Raw genomic sequence first — 18053 nt, forward strand, 5'->3', positions numbered from 1 at the left:
TCATTAGAAACAGAGAGAAAACGCTGCATCACCTTCATAACAAAAAAAAATCCCAGACTTTTCCAGGCATGCACACATCAACATATGATAAACTACACCTGCATGTTTAGAGCACAATTTCAGGCATTTTCCATCACATTGGAGCTGTGAATAATCACGTTTATATTGCAGTTCCTCTGCTGCTCCTGAAAGGTAAAAGTAGCAGGAGGCTTGCTTCAACATCTTTGAAAAAATCCTCAAACATCATGGATTGCTAATATATATATATATTTTATTTTTTTTTAATGTTTACCTCTTTCACTGAAAAATACCCTCTGGAGAAAAAGCTAACCTGTAATTATCTGCCATCCTGACTAACATAAGAGACCTTCAGATATCAGTTTGTGAAGTGACATGTTTTTGAGGCATCATTTCAAAGTCTCCCACTTCTTCCTGTGAGTGACGGATGATTGACAGGAATCAGGGACATGAAGACACAATGGAATGAGGATATTTCATTACAACATTTTGTTCAGTGGAAGCTGACTGACTGTCAAAGTGAAAGGCATCAAATGGTGTCTAGGAACACCAGCTCTTATATCTGCTACAGTGCCCGCAGAATGAAACGTTGAGGGGATCCCACCACACAAACATGGAAGCTAAAGAGCAAATGGATTTAAGGCAAGAGAAAGTAGAATTCTGAGCTCTGTTGACGGTCGGAAATTGCGATTTTGTAGCAATTTGTTAAGAATTGATTCCGAAACAGCCTTTTCGTGAAAGCTAAATTGGACCTACTGCACTTCCTTCAAAGTTACATGGAAACACTCTAATGCAGGAAGGAGAAGGAGCATGACTCAGACTGTAAGTCATAATGTCCGAGATCGCCCGGAGCTAGGGTGCTCATCTCTAGGAGGAACAAGTGGAAAACAGACAGAATCCAACTTTTACACGACAAGATAGCTGTTTTTTTGCTTTCTCCTCCTACTACGACAAGATTTGCACTCAGGATTTGATAAGAGTGTGAACCAATATGTAGAACCTGAATCACAAAGATCTAGACGGTAACCAATCCCACAATTTGTATTTCTATGTACTGTATTCTAAGCACTTGCAGTTAGACACTTCAGAGGGTGCCTATACGTTGCTTTCATAGGACACACTTGTCCACGAGCCTGGCACATGGAGGCTCCTCCCAGCATCCAAATCCTCATCGTCCATCTTCTCAGACACTGTGTGGATTGAAACTTTGACATCATTGTTCCCTCCGCTTGGCAGCAGCGCCCGACACACCTCCCCCCTTTCTTCGTCTCCCTTTCTCTCGGCAGAGGGAGGGCCTATAGCTTGTCTGTTCCTGGACACCGACGTCCCGAACTGCTCTGCGTGGGGCCTCGCGTTCCCCGTCTCCACGACCTCCTCCTCGGACGTGCGGCAGTTGAGGATGAGCGGCGGCAGAGGGACGCTCCGAGCCAGATCCTCCATGTGACGGGCGAACTCCATGGTCTTGAACTGCGTGACCTTGGCGAGCTCCAGCGTCTTGGCCGACGTGATGATGGGAATGCGCTTGGCGACCTCCAACGCCTTCTGTAGCTTCTCTGCGCCCTCCGTGCGGAAGAACTCATTGATGGCTCTCTCGGTCTTCTTGAGGTGGCTGCTGACCATGCAGAGGCGCGCCACGTTGAGGGTCATGATGACGGTGAACGTCACCAGGCAGATGATGACGAAGTAGAGGCCCAGGCCACCGTCGATGTGGGCGACGCGGAGAGTGACGGCGTAGCTTTCGGTTCCGTCGGTGACGCAGGTGTAGCGGCCGCGGTCGTCAAAGGAGACCACGGTGATGTTCAGGACGCCCTTCTCCTGCATGTTCCACTTCCCACCTGAAGTCAGAGCACATATATCAATGCTGTGAGTTAAGAAATGGGAAAGCAGGAACATTTTTTATTTTAATCATCTCCTCTGTCAAGTTTGGGATGCATCAAAACATGTCTCCTTTGTTTGAATACATGAATTCATTTTTGGACATATTTAAAATAACATATAGTAACCTAGATGTGTTATTTTTACTTGAAATTCACTTGCTGGGTGTTTAGACGTGTGTTGTTGACTTATAGGGTGTCCCTGTTTAAATACACCAGTTTCAGAAAAATACACATTAACTTAATTTATATGTATATATGTACACATTTCCTCCTACCTGTGTCAGCCAGCAGCGTTCCTTTAGAGTTGTACCACTTGATGTCGTCGTATGCTGCGGTCACGTTACACTCAATCAACGTGCTGGATCCCTCCTTCGCCACGATGTTCCTGCTGGAGGGGACGCTGGGCAGCAGCACAGAGGACACCGCCTCCGACCCGTTCAGAGCTCCGTCCGCTGTCCGGCCACCGAGCAGCAGGACTGTGAGAAGCAGGTGGGACAGGTGGTGTTTCTGAGGCGAGAACATGTCGAAAGGAGTTGCCGCTTCAGCTCACATTTAGACGGGACAAACCTGCAGAACAGGAAAAGTCAACGGTTTTGGCTCATGCAGGAAAACAGGATTGTGGACACTTTCTTCAGGACAACTTTTATGGATTACTTTCTAATTAAATAGAGACATTCAAATTCAAACCACATTTTCCATCTGCAAGTTCAACATTATTGTCTTCAATCTTTTTCTAACCACTCTATTGATTTTTTTGCTTTTCCTTTTATCACATTGTTTAATTAGAATAATATGTATCTCATTATTAATTGCGTTGACTTTTAGTGCATTTGTTACTCTTGAAAAACATTGGTTTTAGCTAAAATAATGTTTATTTTGTTCCCTTGACTTTTCAATGCCAAATAATAAAATCTGTGGTCAGTGCTGCCCCTCAAGAATGACGTACAAAAACAAAGCTGAAGATAACAGTTAATGGATTAGCCCTGTAGAAGAAATAAGAATGCATGTTAACATTGAATACATTACAAACTGTGGATTTATTTGGTAATATATAGTGATTCTGTAGGAGATTTCATTAAATCAGTATTGTTAGGCTACATAAATAGCCGTCCAGTTGATTTATTAAGCACTGAGCTCAAAGCTCATCTGTCATAATGAAGGCCCAGCACATTTTACAAAAGGAAGAAAGCCCACAAACAGCAAATTCACCAAAACCCCAAACACACCTGGAGCCCTTGATTCTCACGTGCTCGGACAGCGAGACCAACAATGTTTGTAACTCCACTGTTCGAATATATTCCGTTTAGACTTATTTTAGTCTGCTAACCAGCTGTAGCTCGTTTCGTTTCAGCAAAGCTCCGCTCGGTCCGTTCACTTCCTGGTGGTTCAGGTGCGACTGAGTGGGCGTGGCTTCTTCTCAGGTGCAGGTGAGTGATTTCTATGTGTTATCAGCGCTGAATTAAATATCGCTAATGTTGTACCAATGATGATACTGAAAAAATATTTTCATCTCATTTTGACATCAAATATTTTCTTTTGTATATTTGCGTCCAGTTAAATGTATTGAGGACAATTCAAACAATTTTGTTTCTATATTTAATTGTCGACACAAAACATTTGGATTGATGGATGACATTAGACATTAAAAATATATATATATCAGGTCAAGATTTCTCTTTTTCTAACCGTGAGATGGACAAGATTTAGTCGTGTACATATTGTTAATAACAGTATTCATTCCCACTAAATCCACTGACTCCAGTGACATATTTTGCTTAGCACTGATTGCTGAATAACAGATTCAAATGTTGCTAAAATGTGTTAAAATCATAGGAGAGCCTTGAACAAAACATTGTTTTTGTTTTACAATATTCATTTTTTTAATGGTTCAAATGTTATTTGTATTTTCTAGAACAAAGGAATTGATGAATTACTTAACTTATAAAAATAGACAAACAAGACAAACAAAAAACATAACGTTGCTGTCTTTTATTTATGTGAGAACGAAAGTTGGCAGTGTTTTTTATACCGGAAGTTCAAATTATTTAATTTTCACTGTTCCGGAAGTTGACGGGTGACGTGATTAATCCTTCCATCAAGCTATCTTGCGCGAGATAGAGGGAGACCGGTAGTATGGCAGGCCTTCCTTCAAAATAAAATTGTATGCCTCGCACCCTTGGGAAAAGTCAAATAATACGCTAACATAAAATGTACAGCTCACATTTCAAGTATCTATAAATATATAGATAAACATTAATACATGTTGCAGTTCGTGTTCGCACACATTATTCATTTTATATATCTGTTTTTGTGAAATCTCAATGTTCTAAACTGATACTTTTATTTTGAAGATGCTGACCGGAACCCATGTTTCTCAATGTGACTAACTGTTGGACCTGGTCAGGGAAAACAAACTGTGACGTGGCTAATCTGTGGACAAAAAGAACCAGACAACCTGAATCATTAAACTGTTTACTGGATAACCAAAAGGCGTTAAAGGTGTAGAGATATAAAGGAGATAACCCATTCGTGTTGTTGATTTTGGGAAAGGAAACTGGTAGCAGGCTAGGGTCACGTTAACTGTTAGCATCAAGACTTTGACAGGAGAGAAGGTGAGTTTGTTGCCAAAGTGTAAGGTTGTGTTGTTTTCACCCGACTAACAAGAAGTAGTGTTGATAACAACGTGTAAAATAACAACTAACGCTCCTCCTAGCCATGTTGCCAAGTTGTCTTAACGTTAGCTTACTAATAGTACTAGTAACTCACATTAAGGCATGCATAGCAGTTAGTTAAACTATTATTACTGTACAATGACACCAGTAGAATGTGTGATTTACAGATCTAAATGTATGGTTTAGCTATATGTTGTAATTCTCATAATATAAATCCTTGCTTGTATGCACAGTATACTCTGCTCTTTTTGTGATTTGGACTTTAAACGAACACTCTCCAGCTGCACAAGATAAACAACAACTGATTAGTTAACTGTGGGCCCATGGGTGTTTTGAAATGCATTCTGGGAAATGTACGACACCACCGTTTGAAGAGAAGTCAACACCTGGAATGAATGCGTTGGATATCAGAGAGTGTTTGTCTCTGACAGTTGAGGAATAATTGGACAGTTGGACAGTCTCCCTATGTTTATTTAGTGATTAGTTAGAAACCCCTCACATCAAACACTTCAAACGTCTTCAGTTAACTTCAATACAAACCAGCTCTGCATTCACTTTGTTGCTTTTTGTTCCCAGCTCTGCTTGTAAGCATTCGATGCTCTCAATAGCAAAATCTTGCGCTGTATGCAGTACTGTGATTGGATAATTATCTGTAATATTTACATCTTTTTGTCATATTTTCACATTAAGGCATGCACTGAGACATTAAGATGTCAGACAGCGAAGCTACAGCCGCAGAGGGTGCCGAGGTGGCACCAGAGATTCAGAACGCCTCTCCCGCAGAGACGCCCGACGGCTCCTCGCCGTCCGCCCCCGACACCTCGACCGACGTGGCCCCGACGAGGAAAGCCAGGAGGAGGCCGGACGTCAAACCTGCACCCGAAGCTCAGGAGATGCCAAAAGTAGAGGAGCAGCCGGCAAAGGCACCGGTAAAGATAACCGTTGGTTATACGAGACCAAACCACGAATGATGTTAAAAAATGATTGCTTATTATTGATATGTTAAATAATAATTATTGACTGATTCTTCACAACCGTACATTTCTTGCTCTCCCTCTGTCTTTTCATTCCCTCCTCTTTCCTTCCATCCTCATCCTCGTCTAATTGTGTCCTCTCTCCTAGACACCGAGTGAGTCCACTGTGTCTCAGGGTGGTTGGGGATACTGGGGCAGCTGGGGCAAATCCATCATCTCCACTGCAACAGCTACTGTGGCCACCGTGGGTGAGTACAGACCACCGAATCTCTCTGTTTTATCTTCAGACGCTTCCACTTAGTCTCGCCTCGGTTCTGCATCTTCACTTGAAACAAAGCAGCATGCCGTGTGACATTATACGTGTTGAAGTAAAGCTTTAATAGTTCAGAATGCAGACTTGAAGTTATGTGAGATACCTGATGATAAAATGTAATATATATTAACCTTTAATTTAGCATTTTCAAGGTAAATGTAGTTGTGTGTGCTGGTGATCAAAGAATAGTCCAAGAAATAATGAGAATGTACTTCTCATTCTGTCTTGTCCTTACATTTTGTGTTGTCTGTTATAATACACTTGTCCCACCTCACTGTAAAAACGTCCTCTACACTCTATACGTGCTTCCTGTCTCCTCCGTCCGTCCGTCCAGGCCAAGGGCTCACTCAGGTGATCGAGAAGGCAGAGACGTCGCTGGGGATCCCCAGTCCCACCGAGCTCTCGGCACAAGTCGAGGAAGAGCAGAACGAGCACGGTAAAGGAATTGCTCCAACCACCATGGATCTACTTCTCTTGTACACAGATGTGTAGATATGAACATCAGTCGATATATCACACATTTTGTCCATATCGCATTCACCTTGTATAACAGTACGTGGTGTGTTTTGTTTCTCGTCCTGCAGGTGAATCCAGCAGCGAGACGGACAGAGCGGCAGGGGAGGGATCGGCGGCGGTGGGCGGTGCGATGGGAATGCTGTCGTCGCTCACCAGCGTCGTCCAGAGCACAGTAAGCAGAAAACAATCTCATGTGGAGCAATGGTACTGAAAACGTACAGCGCTTGAGAAATGGTAGCAATGCAACGCTGTTTTTCACAGTTACTCTACATTGTTGTGCATTATCTCAAGTCTATTTGCTATTGGTTCATCTTTTAAAAGCAGGAGAGTTCATATGAGAAAAGGAGGGTGTGGTTAATGTCAACAAAACCAGGCTGTATTTCCAAAGCTGACCTTTTGAAAACACATAGTTTTCACTCGATATCGGCAACAAATTATGACATGAGGTCAGGTCGTTTTGAATTCTTTAGTTCACAAGGTGCAGCAACTTTGCTCAAACATCATCCCTGTTCCATTGCGTCCTCACCAGAAGATAATTACCCATGTATAGTGTTTTAATAATACTAATAATATTGATATATCTTTATTTGCCCAGTTTGATGCAGGAGGCAAGCTAGCAACAGAGACAGCAGAAGTTAGTGGTAGCTTAAGCTTCGTAGCAACTCAACACATGAAACGGTTCATGGTAGTCGTCCGCTAACAGCAGCTGTTCCTGTTGTTTACAAAGTACCAAAACACGTCATATGTCCATCTCCTCACAGGGGAAGACGGTGATATCGGGCGGTCTGGATGCTCTGGAGTTCATCGGGAAGAAGACGATGGATGTGATCGCAGAAGGCGACCCCGGCTTCAAGAAGACCAAAGGACTGATGAACAGGAACTCCAGTCTGTCTCAGGTAGGCCGACCAAGGGCCACCGCGTAAACCGGGAGCTCCTTTTCAAAGTGCCACATATGTATATTTCATGATGGACTGGAATATTAGCAGCCTAGAGTTGACCTTCAGCACCTCCAAAAGATGAGAGGGAGATGAGACTTCATACCGTCTCAATAAACTTCAGCTGTCTCACGCTGGGCTTTGCTGCCGGTTGTCTTGACAGCTAGCTGACGTTTTCTCCCCTCTCTTTCAACTCTCCCCGTCTCGTAGGTGTTGAGGGAGGCGAAGGAGCGGGAGGAGCTGCAGACAGCGGAAAAGGAGTTCTCAGATTCCGAGAAGAAGGTGGTCGCTCACTACGGGATGCTGTTTGATGAGTTTCAGGGTCTGTCACACCTCGAGGCGCTGGAGATTCTGTCTCGAGAGAGTGGTTCTAAGGTACGGGGACACATACTGTGTCTAAAAAAAAGACTGACTCATTGCTTCTACGTCTCATGAATTAATTTGATCTGATAAAACCCTCAAATGTGACTGTGTGTGTGTTTTTTCTTACGGTAGGTGAAGTCGGTGCTGACCACTCTATCAGGAGATGAGCTGGTGCAGCTCAGAGAGCAGCTGGATCTAATCAAGGACTCTTTCTCCCTGGTGGAGTTTGATGATGAGGACGTGGACGAGAAGAAAGGTAACATCTCTGTGAACACAGCACCATGAACATCACAAGGGATGCAAACACCTGAAATAATGTATCTTACGTTTCGAATTCCAGACGAAGACGGCTCAGAGTTTGAGAGGGAGTTAGCGGAGGCCTTGGAAGGTCTCAGTATCACTGCCACAGCTGACAAACTCAGCAAGGTACCGACTACACAGCTCTGTGTTCTGTGAGGTGGCAATTTATAGTAAAATAACTATCGCCCAGTCCTATATGTGGCATTACAATTCAATCACTTCAGCCGTCCAGTGTGAACAGAGCGGCGGTGATGTTAATCCCATGATCTGTAACCTGCAACAGGCCTGCAAGAGCACCTGCAGCCGGATCGCTGACATGAGCAAACCAGAGACGGAAGAGGAAGAGGAAGAGGAAGATGTAAAGAAAACACCGTCTGTAGAGGTATGCTGCTGACATTATTTCACGTTACTACGGAGCGATCCATTTCAAGTTGCTATCAGACTGACAGGTTAAGCTCATAGCTTGGGAGTTGTGCTAATACTGTCTGGAAGAAAGGCAGTCCAACGTTGTCCTCGTATCACGTAAGACAAGTCGCTGAGGAATTTCAGCTGCGTGTGTGTGTGTGTGTGTTTGTGTGTGTGTGTGTGTTTGTGTGTGTGTGTGTGTGTGTGTGTGTTTCGTCAGGAGGTTCATGCTGCAGCCATCAGGAGTCTGGCGGAGCTGACGGCTCGATCCATCGAGCTGTTCCACAAACTGGCTGAGATGATCCTCTCCTCCAGCGGCAGCACAGAGGCCAGCGTTCTGTCGCAGTAAGACACCGTGGACTTTCTATTTGGAGACGCTGCTGAAGTTGCACTTTCTGAATTCAGTTTTATCCGTACTTGAATGAAACATCTGTATTTTTCCCGTTGTCTGTCCTCAGGTTAACTGTTCTTCTGTGTAAAGAGCTCTCTCTGCTCTCCAGGAAGTTCACCTCCTGCCTAACAACAGCGGGGGTGAGTGTGGTTATTCTCACTTAACTTGTACATCAAACAGTTTGTTTTTTATTTATTCATAATGTGAAAGTAGAACTGGAATATGAATACATTAGAAATACCTGAAGGCCATTGTTTATTAAACAAATTACAGAATCCCGCCTTTCTCTTAAATGTCGATCTTATTTTAGCAAAAGTCTTAATACGTGCTGCTCTTTGCACCCTATCTTTTGCACATTATCAGCGCCGCTGCTTATTCATCTGAGAGTGTAATCTGAACGTTGTGTTTTTGCAGTCAAACGAGAAGGGAGAAGTTCTCAACCCGCTGATAACAGGAGTCTTTTTAGAGGTCTGTGTCACAGTACCACACCACAGTAATTATGTCACACTGTTCCATTCCATTACCTGTATGATGGGTCAGTTTCTCCTTGAAATTCTTACACATGTGAAGATGTTCCCACATCTTGAGGTCATTATTGATGCTGCATGAGTAGAATATAAATGTATACATTGTATAGAATCATTTATAGATATTTACGCAATTATTAAGTCATTAAACCTTATAATGAATGATAAGTTAAAAGCAACAACTAAATGTTTCATACTATCCCACCTGTTGCAGTGCTATATTTGTGGCATAAGGCATTACAGGCACAGAAATATGAGCCTTTCAGAATGATATTGAACTGTGTTATGAATCCTCTTTCCTCGCAGGCGTCCAACAGCGCGTCGTACATCCAGGATGCCTTCCAGCTGCTGAGGCCCATCGTGGAGATCTCCCACATCCAGAGGAGAGCTGAATCCACAGAGCAGTGACCAGCTGAACGTCACCTCTGCCCACCGCTGCCATGATGAACTGACACTTTGTTGGTCTGCGTCAGCTCTTACTATGTCTGGTGTTCAGCTCAGGAGATCTTACTCCTGGGAGGAAAAGTGTGTTTTTGTCAAACAGTGTTAACTTTTCTTGCAGTACTTGTTAAGCACAGGAGAGGGTCTCATTTCAAGTCGAGTATTGAAGAGGTCCGGATCTACAAGCTAAGTAAAACAAATGCATTTGTGTTAAACAGGGAGCAACCTGTTCCTCCTTTTTATTCTAACATGTACACTATTTTTGTTTTTAAAAGAAAGGTGTGTCTCATGATAAATAGTAAGATATGTTGATGATTATTTTTCTCCTTACTGCACAGAGATGAATATCTCTCTGAAACACGGAGTGTTGGGACTGAAACGTTTTGGCAGTCTCCAGCAGGCCACCGTGTATCCAGCTACCTGGGTTCTAGTTGACTTAAGAAGCTTTACATTACTTCTTCTAAATCTCCGATGGATAGATTATTGTTCTTTTCGTTTTTGGCAACCGCAGTATCGTTCTTAAATCATGAGACTGGCTGCAGGTGGTTTACAGGACTGTTTGTAGAGGGAAGACGGTTTACTGCCATGCTTGCATTTTGACTCTGACTGTTTGGGGTCAATTGTTTTTGTACAACAATATCAGCTTTAAATAAGCACTTCCTGTCAGCTGACATCCTCACATGTTTCAGATGCTCTCCATATTCACTTCCTGGTTTGTTTTCACTTTAGTCCAGCTGCAGAATTGAAGGCTAAAGACTTGGGCTCAATTTGAAACTTACAACTAATTAAAACAAATTCAAGTGTCAAGTTGTGACCTTATTGAAATGAAGAGCACAAAAATAATAATCAGACTGCAACAGTCGGGCCTTGTTTGGCCACACGGCTTCTATTTTTGATAATAAGGCCTGAACGACTTACAACATTCTGCCAATCAGTCGGCTCTGTTTTCTCTCTGTTGACCACACTTGTAATGTCCAGTTAGAGAAATATGCAAATATACTCATAGTAGATTTAAGCCATTTTAAGCTCCCTCTTTATTGTCATCAACTTCATTATTCATTATTTAGTCGACTAGTTTTAGTTTGTATTAGAAATACATTTATAATCAATTTGGTATGATAATAGTTAAAATCCTGTGTTTTGATGGTTGCAGGGCAGATACCTTTGTGTACTTTTGATCTCAGAGTGGTTTCAAGGTTTGGACCCAGTTGTTCAATTGAATTCAAATTTGTGAAAACAGTTTGTTTAAACTTTTCCTGTTGGACATGACAACGGACTCCCAATCCAGCACCGACTACGAGCCAGGTTTTGTTGGTTGAATGGGAGCAGATCTTTCCAGCTAGGTTCCAAAATCTGGTGAAGAGTCTGAAACCAGAAGACTAGAGGCTTTTTAATGACTCATTCGATAATCACATTTGGGCATAATGTCCACTTAATGGTGTAAGTTCTGAATTAAAAACTTAAGTTGAAGTAAAATGTACTTAAAGTGTCAAAAGTAAAAGCACTAATATGATAAAAAAAACAACTAAAAAGTCATATTGTTGATGCATTAATCTGTAAATAGACATTTGTTCCAATTCATCATGTTTTGTACTTGTGTTTTAAATTTAAAATCTTTATTTTTACAATAACAATTTGAAAAAAACAAGTAACTATGGTCCTCAAATAAATGTAGTAGAATAAAAAGTTAATTTGCCTCTGAAATGTAGTTGTATTGTTTTGTATTTGCCCGTTGAGCCTAATTTGTCTCATTTCACGTCGTTACACAACCCATACAGTAGACGGCGGTGTGCGCATGTACCGTCTAGTTGTGATCTGCCAACACACACGAAGAAGAAAATGTAGAATAGGGAGAAAACGAAGAAGAACAACAGAAGCGCTATCAACTGGCTAGCTTGTCAGGTTACGTCGAGAAACTTCTGAGGTAAACCTGTCTTTTTTATACTTTTATACTTCACACAGTGATACGATCCAACGTCCACAGTGTGCGTAGCAGTGGTGACACGTCGATAAGTGTGAAAGCAGAGCCGTTTCATTTATTCTTTGCTCCGGTGTTGTTAGCTTTCTCGGCAGCGCGAGGATTAGCTTGTAAACGTTAGCCGTTCATGCTAAGTACGTAGCCAGTGCTTTGGTCCCTCGCTGCAGCGTTTCTATCAATATTGCTTCAAACTGTTGTAACCAAAACCTCGAGTTGTTAAACACTATTAATGTTATTCATTTCAAAAGACTTTAAGTTAAAAGAGACGCTTTTCATTTCTGGTGTTATTTTGTTAGATATCTGATATTATAAACAACTAATAGCTAACTTGTATAAGGTTGATTCAACGTAATGGTATGTTAACATAAAGGCAGGAAGTCCTATTTCATAACTATTCGTAAGGAGTTGCATCAAAATAATGTAACGTTAGTCATTGCGATGAATGAAGAAGAAAAATGCCGCTAAAATCCGTTACTGTACCGTTAGTAGCTAAATACTAAAACACCTCGTGTAACTCGATACAATGACTAAGTATTTAAATCATTACTTCTCTTACACGGTTTCAACTGAAGATAATCATTATAACCTTCGTTATAGTATGTTTAATTGCACGGTAAACTGCTGTATCAGAGTGCATTAGCTTTAACCAGTTGTACTAAACTGCCTTAAGCGAGAGTGTAGTCATGCAACTTGCTATACATTTGCTGACTCCAGTCTTTAACAGTTTGGTTTTATATCGGTTTTATATCTGGTTTGAATATCTGTACAGTTTCGATGAACATCGCTTAGTGAGAGTAAGAAAGCTTCATTCAAAACATGATGCAGCTTTAAATACAAGCTTAATAAGTCAATTAAAACATTACAATATTATTTAAAAGGATGTAAAGTGTGGACTTGCGTCAAAAAGTATCAATTGATAATGAATATATTGATCTCTGTTGTTTCTTTTCTTGTTCTGTATACGTTCATCTTGTTCATCTTTGTGCTCTGTGCTTTAGCGTATGCATCATTCTCAATCATAACAGCAGTAGTGGTACAAACATGCTCCTTGTTAATTGGATGTTCTAATACCTGTGTTGATCCCCTCCCAGAGGTGTCTGCCTTCATCACGCTGCCCCCCCATCGCCCCCTTCACACGGTTGCAGGATTGTTGGGGTTTTAGCTCTTTTCCTGACCTGCCAACATGCCAGCCGCACTTACAGATTCCAGTCAGATAATCTGTGAAGTCTGGGCGAGCAATGTGGAGGAGGAAATGAGGAAGATCCGACATATTATTCAAAGCTACAATTTCATTGCCATGGTAAGAGACATTGTATTACCTTTATAGATCATGCAAAGTGCAGTAGTTACACGTTTTGTGTTGTTTTTCAGTATGAGAAATATTATCGTTTGGGATTTTCTGTTCATGTCTTTATATTTCATTAGGACACAGAATTCCCTGGGGTGGTTGTCCGGCCGATCGGCGAGTTTCGCAGCACAGTAGACTACCAGTACCAGCTGCTGAGGTGCAACGTGGACCTCCTGAAGATCATCCAGCTGGGCCTCACATTCATGAACGAGGATGGAGACTACCCGCCCGGCACCACGACGTGGCAGTTCAACTTCAAGTTCAACCTCACGTATGCGGACCGTCTTCTATCACTTTCTAATCTGATCTATGCTTACTTATGGTTGAGCTTGATCGTAGCACTCTCTAAACGGTTGTCTGTTGTTGTTGTTGTTGTTGTTTTGCTCCTCGCAGAGAAGACATGTACTCACAGGACTCCATAGACTTACTCCAGAACTCCGGCCTCCAGTTTAAAAAACACGAAGAAGAAGGAATTGAAACACTCTACTTCGCTGAGCTCCTCATGACGTCCGGTCTGGTGCTGTGTGAAAACACCAAGTGGCTCTCCTTCCACAGGTCAGTTGGTCGCAGAGGACTGTTAATCCTACAGTTTCTTTAATGTGAAGGGACTTTCATGTGTTCTTCAGTTTCTAGCAAGAAATCTATTTAGGCTTGGTTCAGAGAGGCATCGTTCTTGTCTTCATTGAAAAATAACAACACCTGCATCCTTGAAGATCCTCATTTTTACACCAAGGACCACATGTCTCGTGGTTATTTCTGTTACTTAAAACAAAATGAGTTTTTCACACCACTTCATTTATACTAGAGCCAAAAAGAAAATTGGATATTGCCGAATCTGGCAACATGAAGGAGATCATATTTTATTTCAGTCGTGGGGAGAAGATTCTCACGTCCCACGTTGTGTTTGTTTATTTATTATTAACAACAAGGCATGGCATTATTCTCACAGAACTAAAGCTGTGCCACTATGGCCACATTTTGGATTTGAAGCTGACGGAAGACGTGAGCGGAAAAAAATAAGTGGAATTATGTTCCACTCAGGACTGGCTGCTGGGTCAACAAACTAGTGGTAAAGTCCAGTATACTGTTCAGCGTTTGGCTTAGTATCAAACCGGTTTGAAAATCTTCACACTGGCCCAACCCTAACATCAGTTTGATCCGGTCCATCCTTAACACTGTACATCCTGTGTCCTGTGTTTCTCAGTGGCTATGACTTTGGCTATCTGGTGAAGCTCCTGACGGACACACGGCTCCCCGAGGAGGAACATGACTTCTTCCAGATCCTCAACCTCTTCTTCCCCGCAATCTACGACGTCAAATACTTGATGAAGAGCTGCAAGAACCTAAAGGTATTCTACACTGAATACAGACATACAGGGGAGGGGGAGGGGGAGGGGGAGGGGGGGGCACACCGAGTAGTTTTGTAGAATGAAACCATATCAGAGGCATGTAACCAGCTCAACAGTCTGAGACCATAGCTGAGGATGGGGCTCATGTTGTTTTATCCTCCACTTGTACATAGCAGACTAAATTCATCACATCATGTCAGAACGAGTCTTTAGCCGTCTCACTTACAGTTGTGTGAAAAAGTGTTTGCCCCCTTCCTGATTTCTTATTTTTTTGCATGTTTGTCACACTTAAATGTTTCAGATCATCAAACAAATTTAAATATTAGACAAAGATAACACAAGTAAACACAAAATGCAGTTTTTAAATGAAGGTTTTTATTATTAAGGGGGAAAAAAAATCCAAACCTACATGGCCCTGTGTGAAAAAGTGATTGCCCCCTAAACCTAATAACTGGTTGGGCCACCCTTAGCAGCAACAACTGCAATCAAGCGTTTGCAATAACTGGCAATGAGTCTTTTACAGCGCTGTAGAGGAATTTTGGCCCACTCATCTTTGCAGAATTGTTGTAGTTCAGCCACATTGGAGGGTTTTCGAGCATGAACCGCCTTTTTAAGGTAATGCCACAGCATCTCAATCGGATTCAGGTCGGGACTTTGACTAGGTCACTCCAAAGTCTTCATTTTGTTTTTCTTAAGCCATTCAGAGGTGGACTTGCTGGTGTGTTTTGGATCATTGTCCTGCTGCAGAACCCAAGTGCGCTTCAGCTTGAGGTCATGAACAGATGGCCGGACATTCTCCTTCAGGATTTTTTGGTAGACAGCAGAATTCATGGTTCCATTTACCACAGCAAGTCTTCCAGGTCCTGAAGCAGCAAAACAGCCCCAGACCATCACACTACCACCACCATATTTTACTGTTGGTATGATGTTCCTTTTCTGAAATGCCGTGTTACTTTTACGCCAGATGTAATGGGACATACGCCTTCCAAAAAGTTCAACTTTTGTCTCGTCAGTCCACAGAGTATTTTCCCAAAAGTCTTGGGGATCATCAAGATGTTTTCTGGCAAAACTGAGACGAGCCTTTATGTTCTTTTCGCTCAGCAGTGGTTTTCGTCTTGGAACTCTGCCATGCAGGCCATTTTTGCCCAGTCTCTTTCTTATGGTGGAGTCATGAACACTGACCTTAATTGAGGCAAGTGAGGCCTGCAGTTCTTTGGATGTTGTTCTGGGGTCTTTTGTGACCACTTGGATGAGTCGTCGCTGCGCTCTTGGGGTAATTTTGGTCGGCCGGCCACTCCTGGGAAGGTTCACCACTGTTCCATGTTTTCGCCATTTGTGGATAATGGCTCTCACTGTGGTTCGCTGGAGTCCCAAAGCTTTAGAAATGGCTTTGTAGCCTTTTCCAGACTGATAGATCTCAATTACTTTGTTTCTCATTTGTTCCTGAATTTATTTGGATGGCAGCATGATGTCTAGCTTTTGAGGATCTTTTGGTCTGCCTCACTTTGTCAGGCAGGTCCTATTTAAGTGACATCTTGATTGAGAACAGGTGTGGCAGTAATCAGGCCTGGGTGTGGCTAGAGAAATTGAACTCAGTTTTCCAAAGATGTGATAAACCAGTTAATTTATGTTTTAACAGGGGGGGGCAATCACTTTTTCACACAGGGCCATGTAGGTTTGGATTTTTTTTTTTCTTAATAATAAAAACCTTCATTTAAAAACTGCATTTTGTGTTTACTTGTGTTATCTTTGTCTAATATTTAAATTTGTTTGATGATCTGAAACATTTAAGTGTGACAAACGTGCAAAAAAAAAAAGAAATCAGGAAGGGGGCAAACACTTTTTCACACAACTGTATGTGTTTTTGGACTCGTGTGTTTGCAGGGAGGGCTACAGGAAGTAGCGGACCAGCTGGAGCTGAAGAGGATCGGGCGGCAGCATCAGGCTGGATCCGACTCGCTTCTCACCGGCATGGCTTTCTTCAGGATGAAAGAGGTACCGTCACACAAATATCCAGAGGTGGTGCTGTTGGTTTTTTATTGTTGTAGCTGATTTGTAGGATTTTCAGCCAATTTTTCTTTTAACTTTTTATTACCAGAAAACGTTTCACTGCCCTCTCTTCCCGGGGACTTTGTTTACTGTAAACTGTGCTGAAGGATGCCCTCTGGAAGTATTTATTAATAATGAATATCTTTACAGATATCAGGTGTCATTTGTTACTATGCCGTTTTTTTCCCTTCCCGATCACAGTTCATTAGATCTTTCCTCTGGGCATTACTGGCCATCCTGTCACGCTAGAGATTCACTGCGTCTCACACAAAATAAGAGGGAGCGAGCTGCTTTGCTCGGCTCGCTGCCTCCCGTGTGTTTTTACCCAAACTGTTAAATGTCAACCTTCTAACTTCCTGCTTTGAAAGCAAATACACCGACGAAGTAAATCTGTGGCGCTTGTAAATGTCCAACATGTAAGAATAGAAGGTGTTAATTGATATCTGTTTTTTGTTTTATTCAGCTGTTCTTCGAAGACAACATTGATGACGCAAAGTATTGTGGGAGATTGTACGGCCTGGGCTCGGGCTCCACCCAGCCCCAGAACGGCATCTCCAGCTCGGGCCAGGAGGAGACCAACAACAAGCACTGACTGAGCGCTCGCGTCTTCAAGTGGAATACGCACTTGTTTTAAAACCCAACCAGCAGATTTCCCCTCTGATCTCCCTCAACACTCGAGCCCCGAACGAGACTAAACAAAATCTATTTCTTTAAATGTTCCTCCCGAGTGACTGTAGAATGGACTCTCAGTGACATAGGATCCCTCACTGGCTCAGTCGTTTTTTTTAAAGGCGCTTTTACTGAGTATAAGGTCATATATCCAGAACACTTTTAAAAATGTTTGTTTTTCTTCTTTTCAGCAGCATTATAGTGACACCCTTCTTTAACGGCGTGGGACCAGCCCCTGTATCATACTGTGATTTCAGACCAAACTTTGCCAAAAAACAGTCCGATTCTTCAGTTCAGACTCCTCCTCCTCAGCGGGATTCGTCTCTTGTTGCAGGGAGTTCATTTTTTAAGTTAATGTTGGAAGGGCCTGTAAATTACAATGTATAATTTTGATGAAAATAAAAATGTTTTAGCTCTTTTCCACTTTCAGAAACTTTTAACAGCGGGCGTCAAAGTGTATAACTGTGCTTGGTGATGCATGTGTTTCAATGGGCAAACTACTGTCGTTCTGTATATCCACCCACCAAACCAAACTGTCCACAGTCAGGTTTACAGATGTTGTGGTTACTGTTGTTTTTACATTCTACATTGTTTTAAACAGTTGTATATTAAATTGTTTTGTATTTTCAATGTAAACCTTAAGTATTTCATCTTTTTTACCAGCTACACACTGACGCACAGCGGTAACAGTTCTGTTTGAAAGGGTTTATCTCAAGTCGTTAGAGTCTCTTTATATTTTGTGTCGCAGCAGATGAGACTGAAGGTAAAATAACTACAATCATGTGTTCTCATGTGGAGCATTGCCTGAAAATATACACGATAACAGGTGTTTGTCAAATGACATCTCTTCCTCCTGCAGGCCATGCAGCTCTGACAACAATCAGTTCTTTAGGCTTATCTGGAGGTAGACTCAAACATGAACATGTTT

General features: G+C 42.1%; 3 protein-coding genes across 3 annotated transcripts; 2 read left to right on the forward strand and 1 right to left on the reverse strand.

Moving 5' to 3' along the window:
* Positions 1–1113: 1113 nt before the first annotated feature.
* On the reverse strand, positions 1114–2417 carry LOC142959989 (microfibrillar-associated protein 3-like). Its single transcript, XM_076101522.1, has 2 exons — positions 2171–2417; positions 1114–1853 (listed from the first exon to the last, which is right to left on the reverse strand). The coding sequence occupies exons 1-2, from the start codon at positions 2415–2417 to the stop codon at positions 1114–1116; spliced, it is 987 nt and encodes a 328-aa protein (XP_075957637.1).
* Positions 2418–4292: 1875 nt separating this feature from the next.
* On the forward strand, positions 4293–10040 carry fam114a2 (family with sequence similarity 114 member A2). Its single transcript, XM_076101329.1, has 14 exons — positions 4293–4507; positions 5258–5496; positions 5690–5789; positions 6189–6290; positions 6439–6542; positions 7132–7266; positions 7516–7680; positions 7801–7924; positions 8009–8094; positions 8252–8350; positions 8594–8718; positions 8832–8904; positions 9179–9232; positions 9598–10040. The coding sequence occupies exons 2-14, from the start codon at positions 5278–5280 to the stop codon at positions 9697–9699; spliced, it is 1488 nt and encodes a 495-aa protein (XP_075957444.1). The 5' UTR covers positions 4293–4507; positions 5258–5277; the 3' UTR covers positions 9700–10040.
* A 1515-nt stretch (positions 10041–11555) lies between these two features.
* cnot8 (CCR4-NOT transcription complex, subunit 8) lies at positions 11556–17761 on the forward strand. Its single transcript, XM_076101332.1, has 7 exons — positions 11556–11656; positions 12802–13010; positions 13136–13329; positions 13452–13613; positions 14263–14407; positions 16292–16402; positions 16920–17761. The coding sequence occupies exons 2-7, from the start codon at positions 12894–12896 to the stop codon at positions 17046–17048; spliced, it is 858 nt and encodes a 285-aa protein (XP_075957447.1). The 5' UTR covers positions 11556–11656; positions 12802–12893; the 3' UTR covers positions 17049–17761.
* The last annotated feature ends 292 nt before the right edge of the window (positions 17762–18053 follow it).

This window comes from Anarhichas minor, unplaced genomic scaffold (genome assembly GCF_050575085.1).
Source record: "Anarhichas minor isolate MPS153535 unplaced genomic scaffold, ASM5057508v1 ptg000027l, whole genome shotgun sequence".
In the NCBI taxonomy this organism is placed as follows: Eukaryota; Metazoa; Chordata; class Actinopteri; order Perciformes; family Anarhichadidae; genus Anarhichas; species Anarhichas minor.

Coding starts and splice junctions, on each gene's coding strand:
- LOC142959989 (XM_076101522.1), bottom strand. CDS start 2,417: ATGTTCTCGCCTCAGAAACACCACCTGTCCCACCTGCTTCTCACAGTC. Junction 1,854..2,170: donor AACGCTGCTGGCTGACACAG/GTAGGAGGAAAT, acceptor CTCTGACTTCAG/GTGGGAAGTGGAACATGCAG.
- fam114a2 (XM_076101329.1), top strand. CDS start 5,278: ATGTCAGACAGCGAAGCTACAGCCGCAGAGGGTGCCGAGGTGGCACCA. Junction 6,543..7,131: donor CCAGCGTCGTCCAGAGCACA/GTAAGCAGAAAA, acceptor ATCTCCTCACAG/GGGAAGACGGTGATATCGGG. Junction 7,267..7,515: donor GGAACTCCAGTCTGTCTCAG/GTAGGCCGACCA, acceptor CCCGTCTCGTAG/GTGTTGAGGGAGGCGAAGGA.
- cnot8 (XM_076101332.1), top strand. CDS start 12,894: ATGCCAGCCGCACTTACAGATTCCAGTCAGATAATCTGTGAAGTCTGG. Junction 13,330..13,451: donor AACTTCAAGTTCAACCTCAC/GTATGCGGACCG, acceptor TGCTCCTCGCAG/AGAAGACATGTACTCACAGG. Junction 16,403..16,919: donor CTTTCTTCAGGATGAAAGAG/GTACCGTCACAC, acceptor TGTTTTATTCAG/CTGTTCTTCGAAGACAACAT.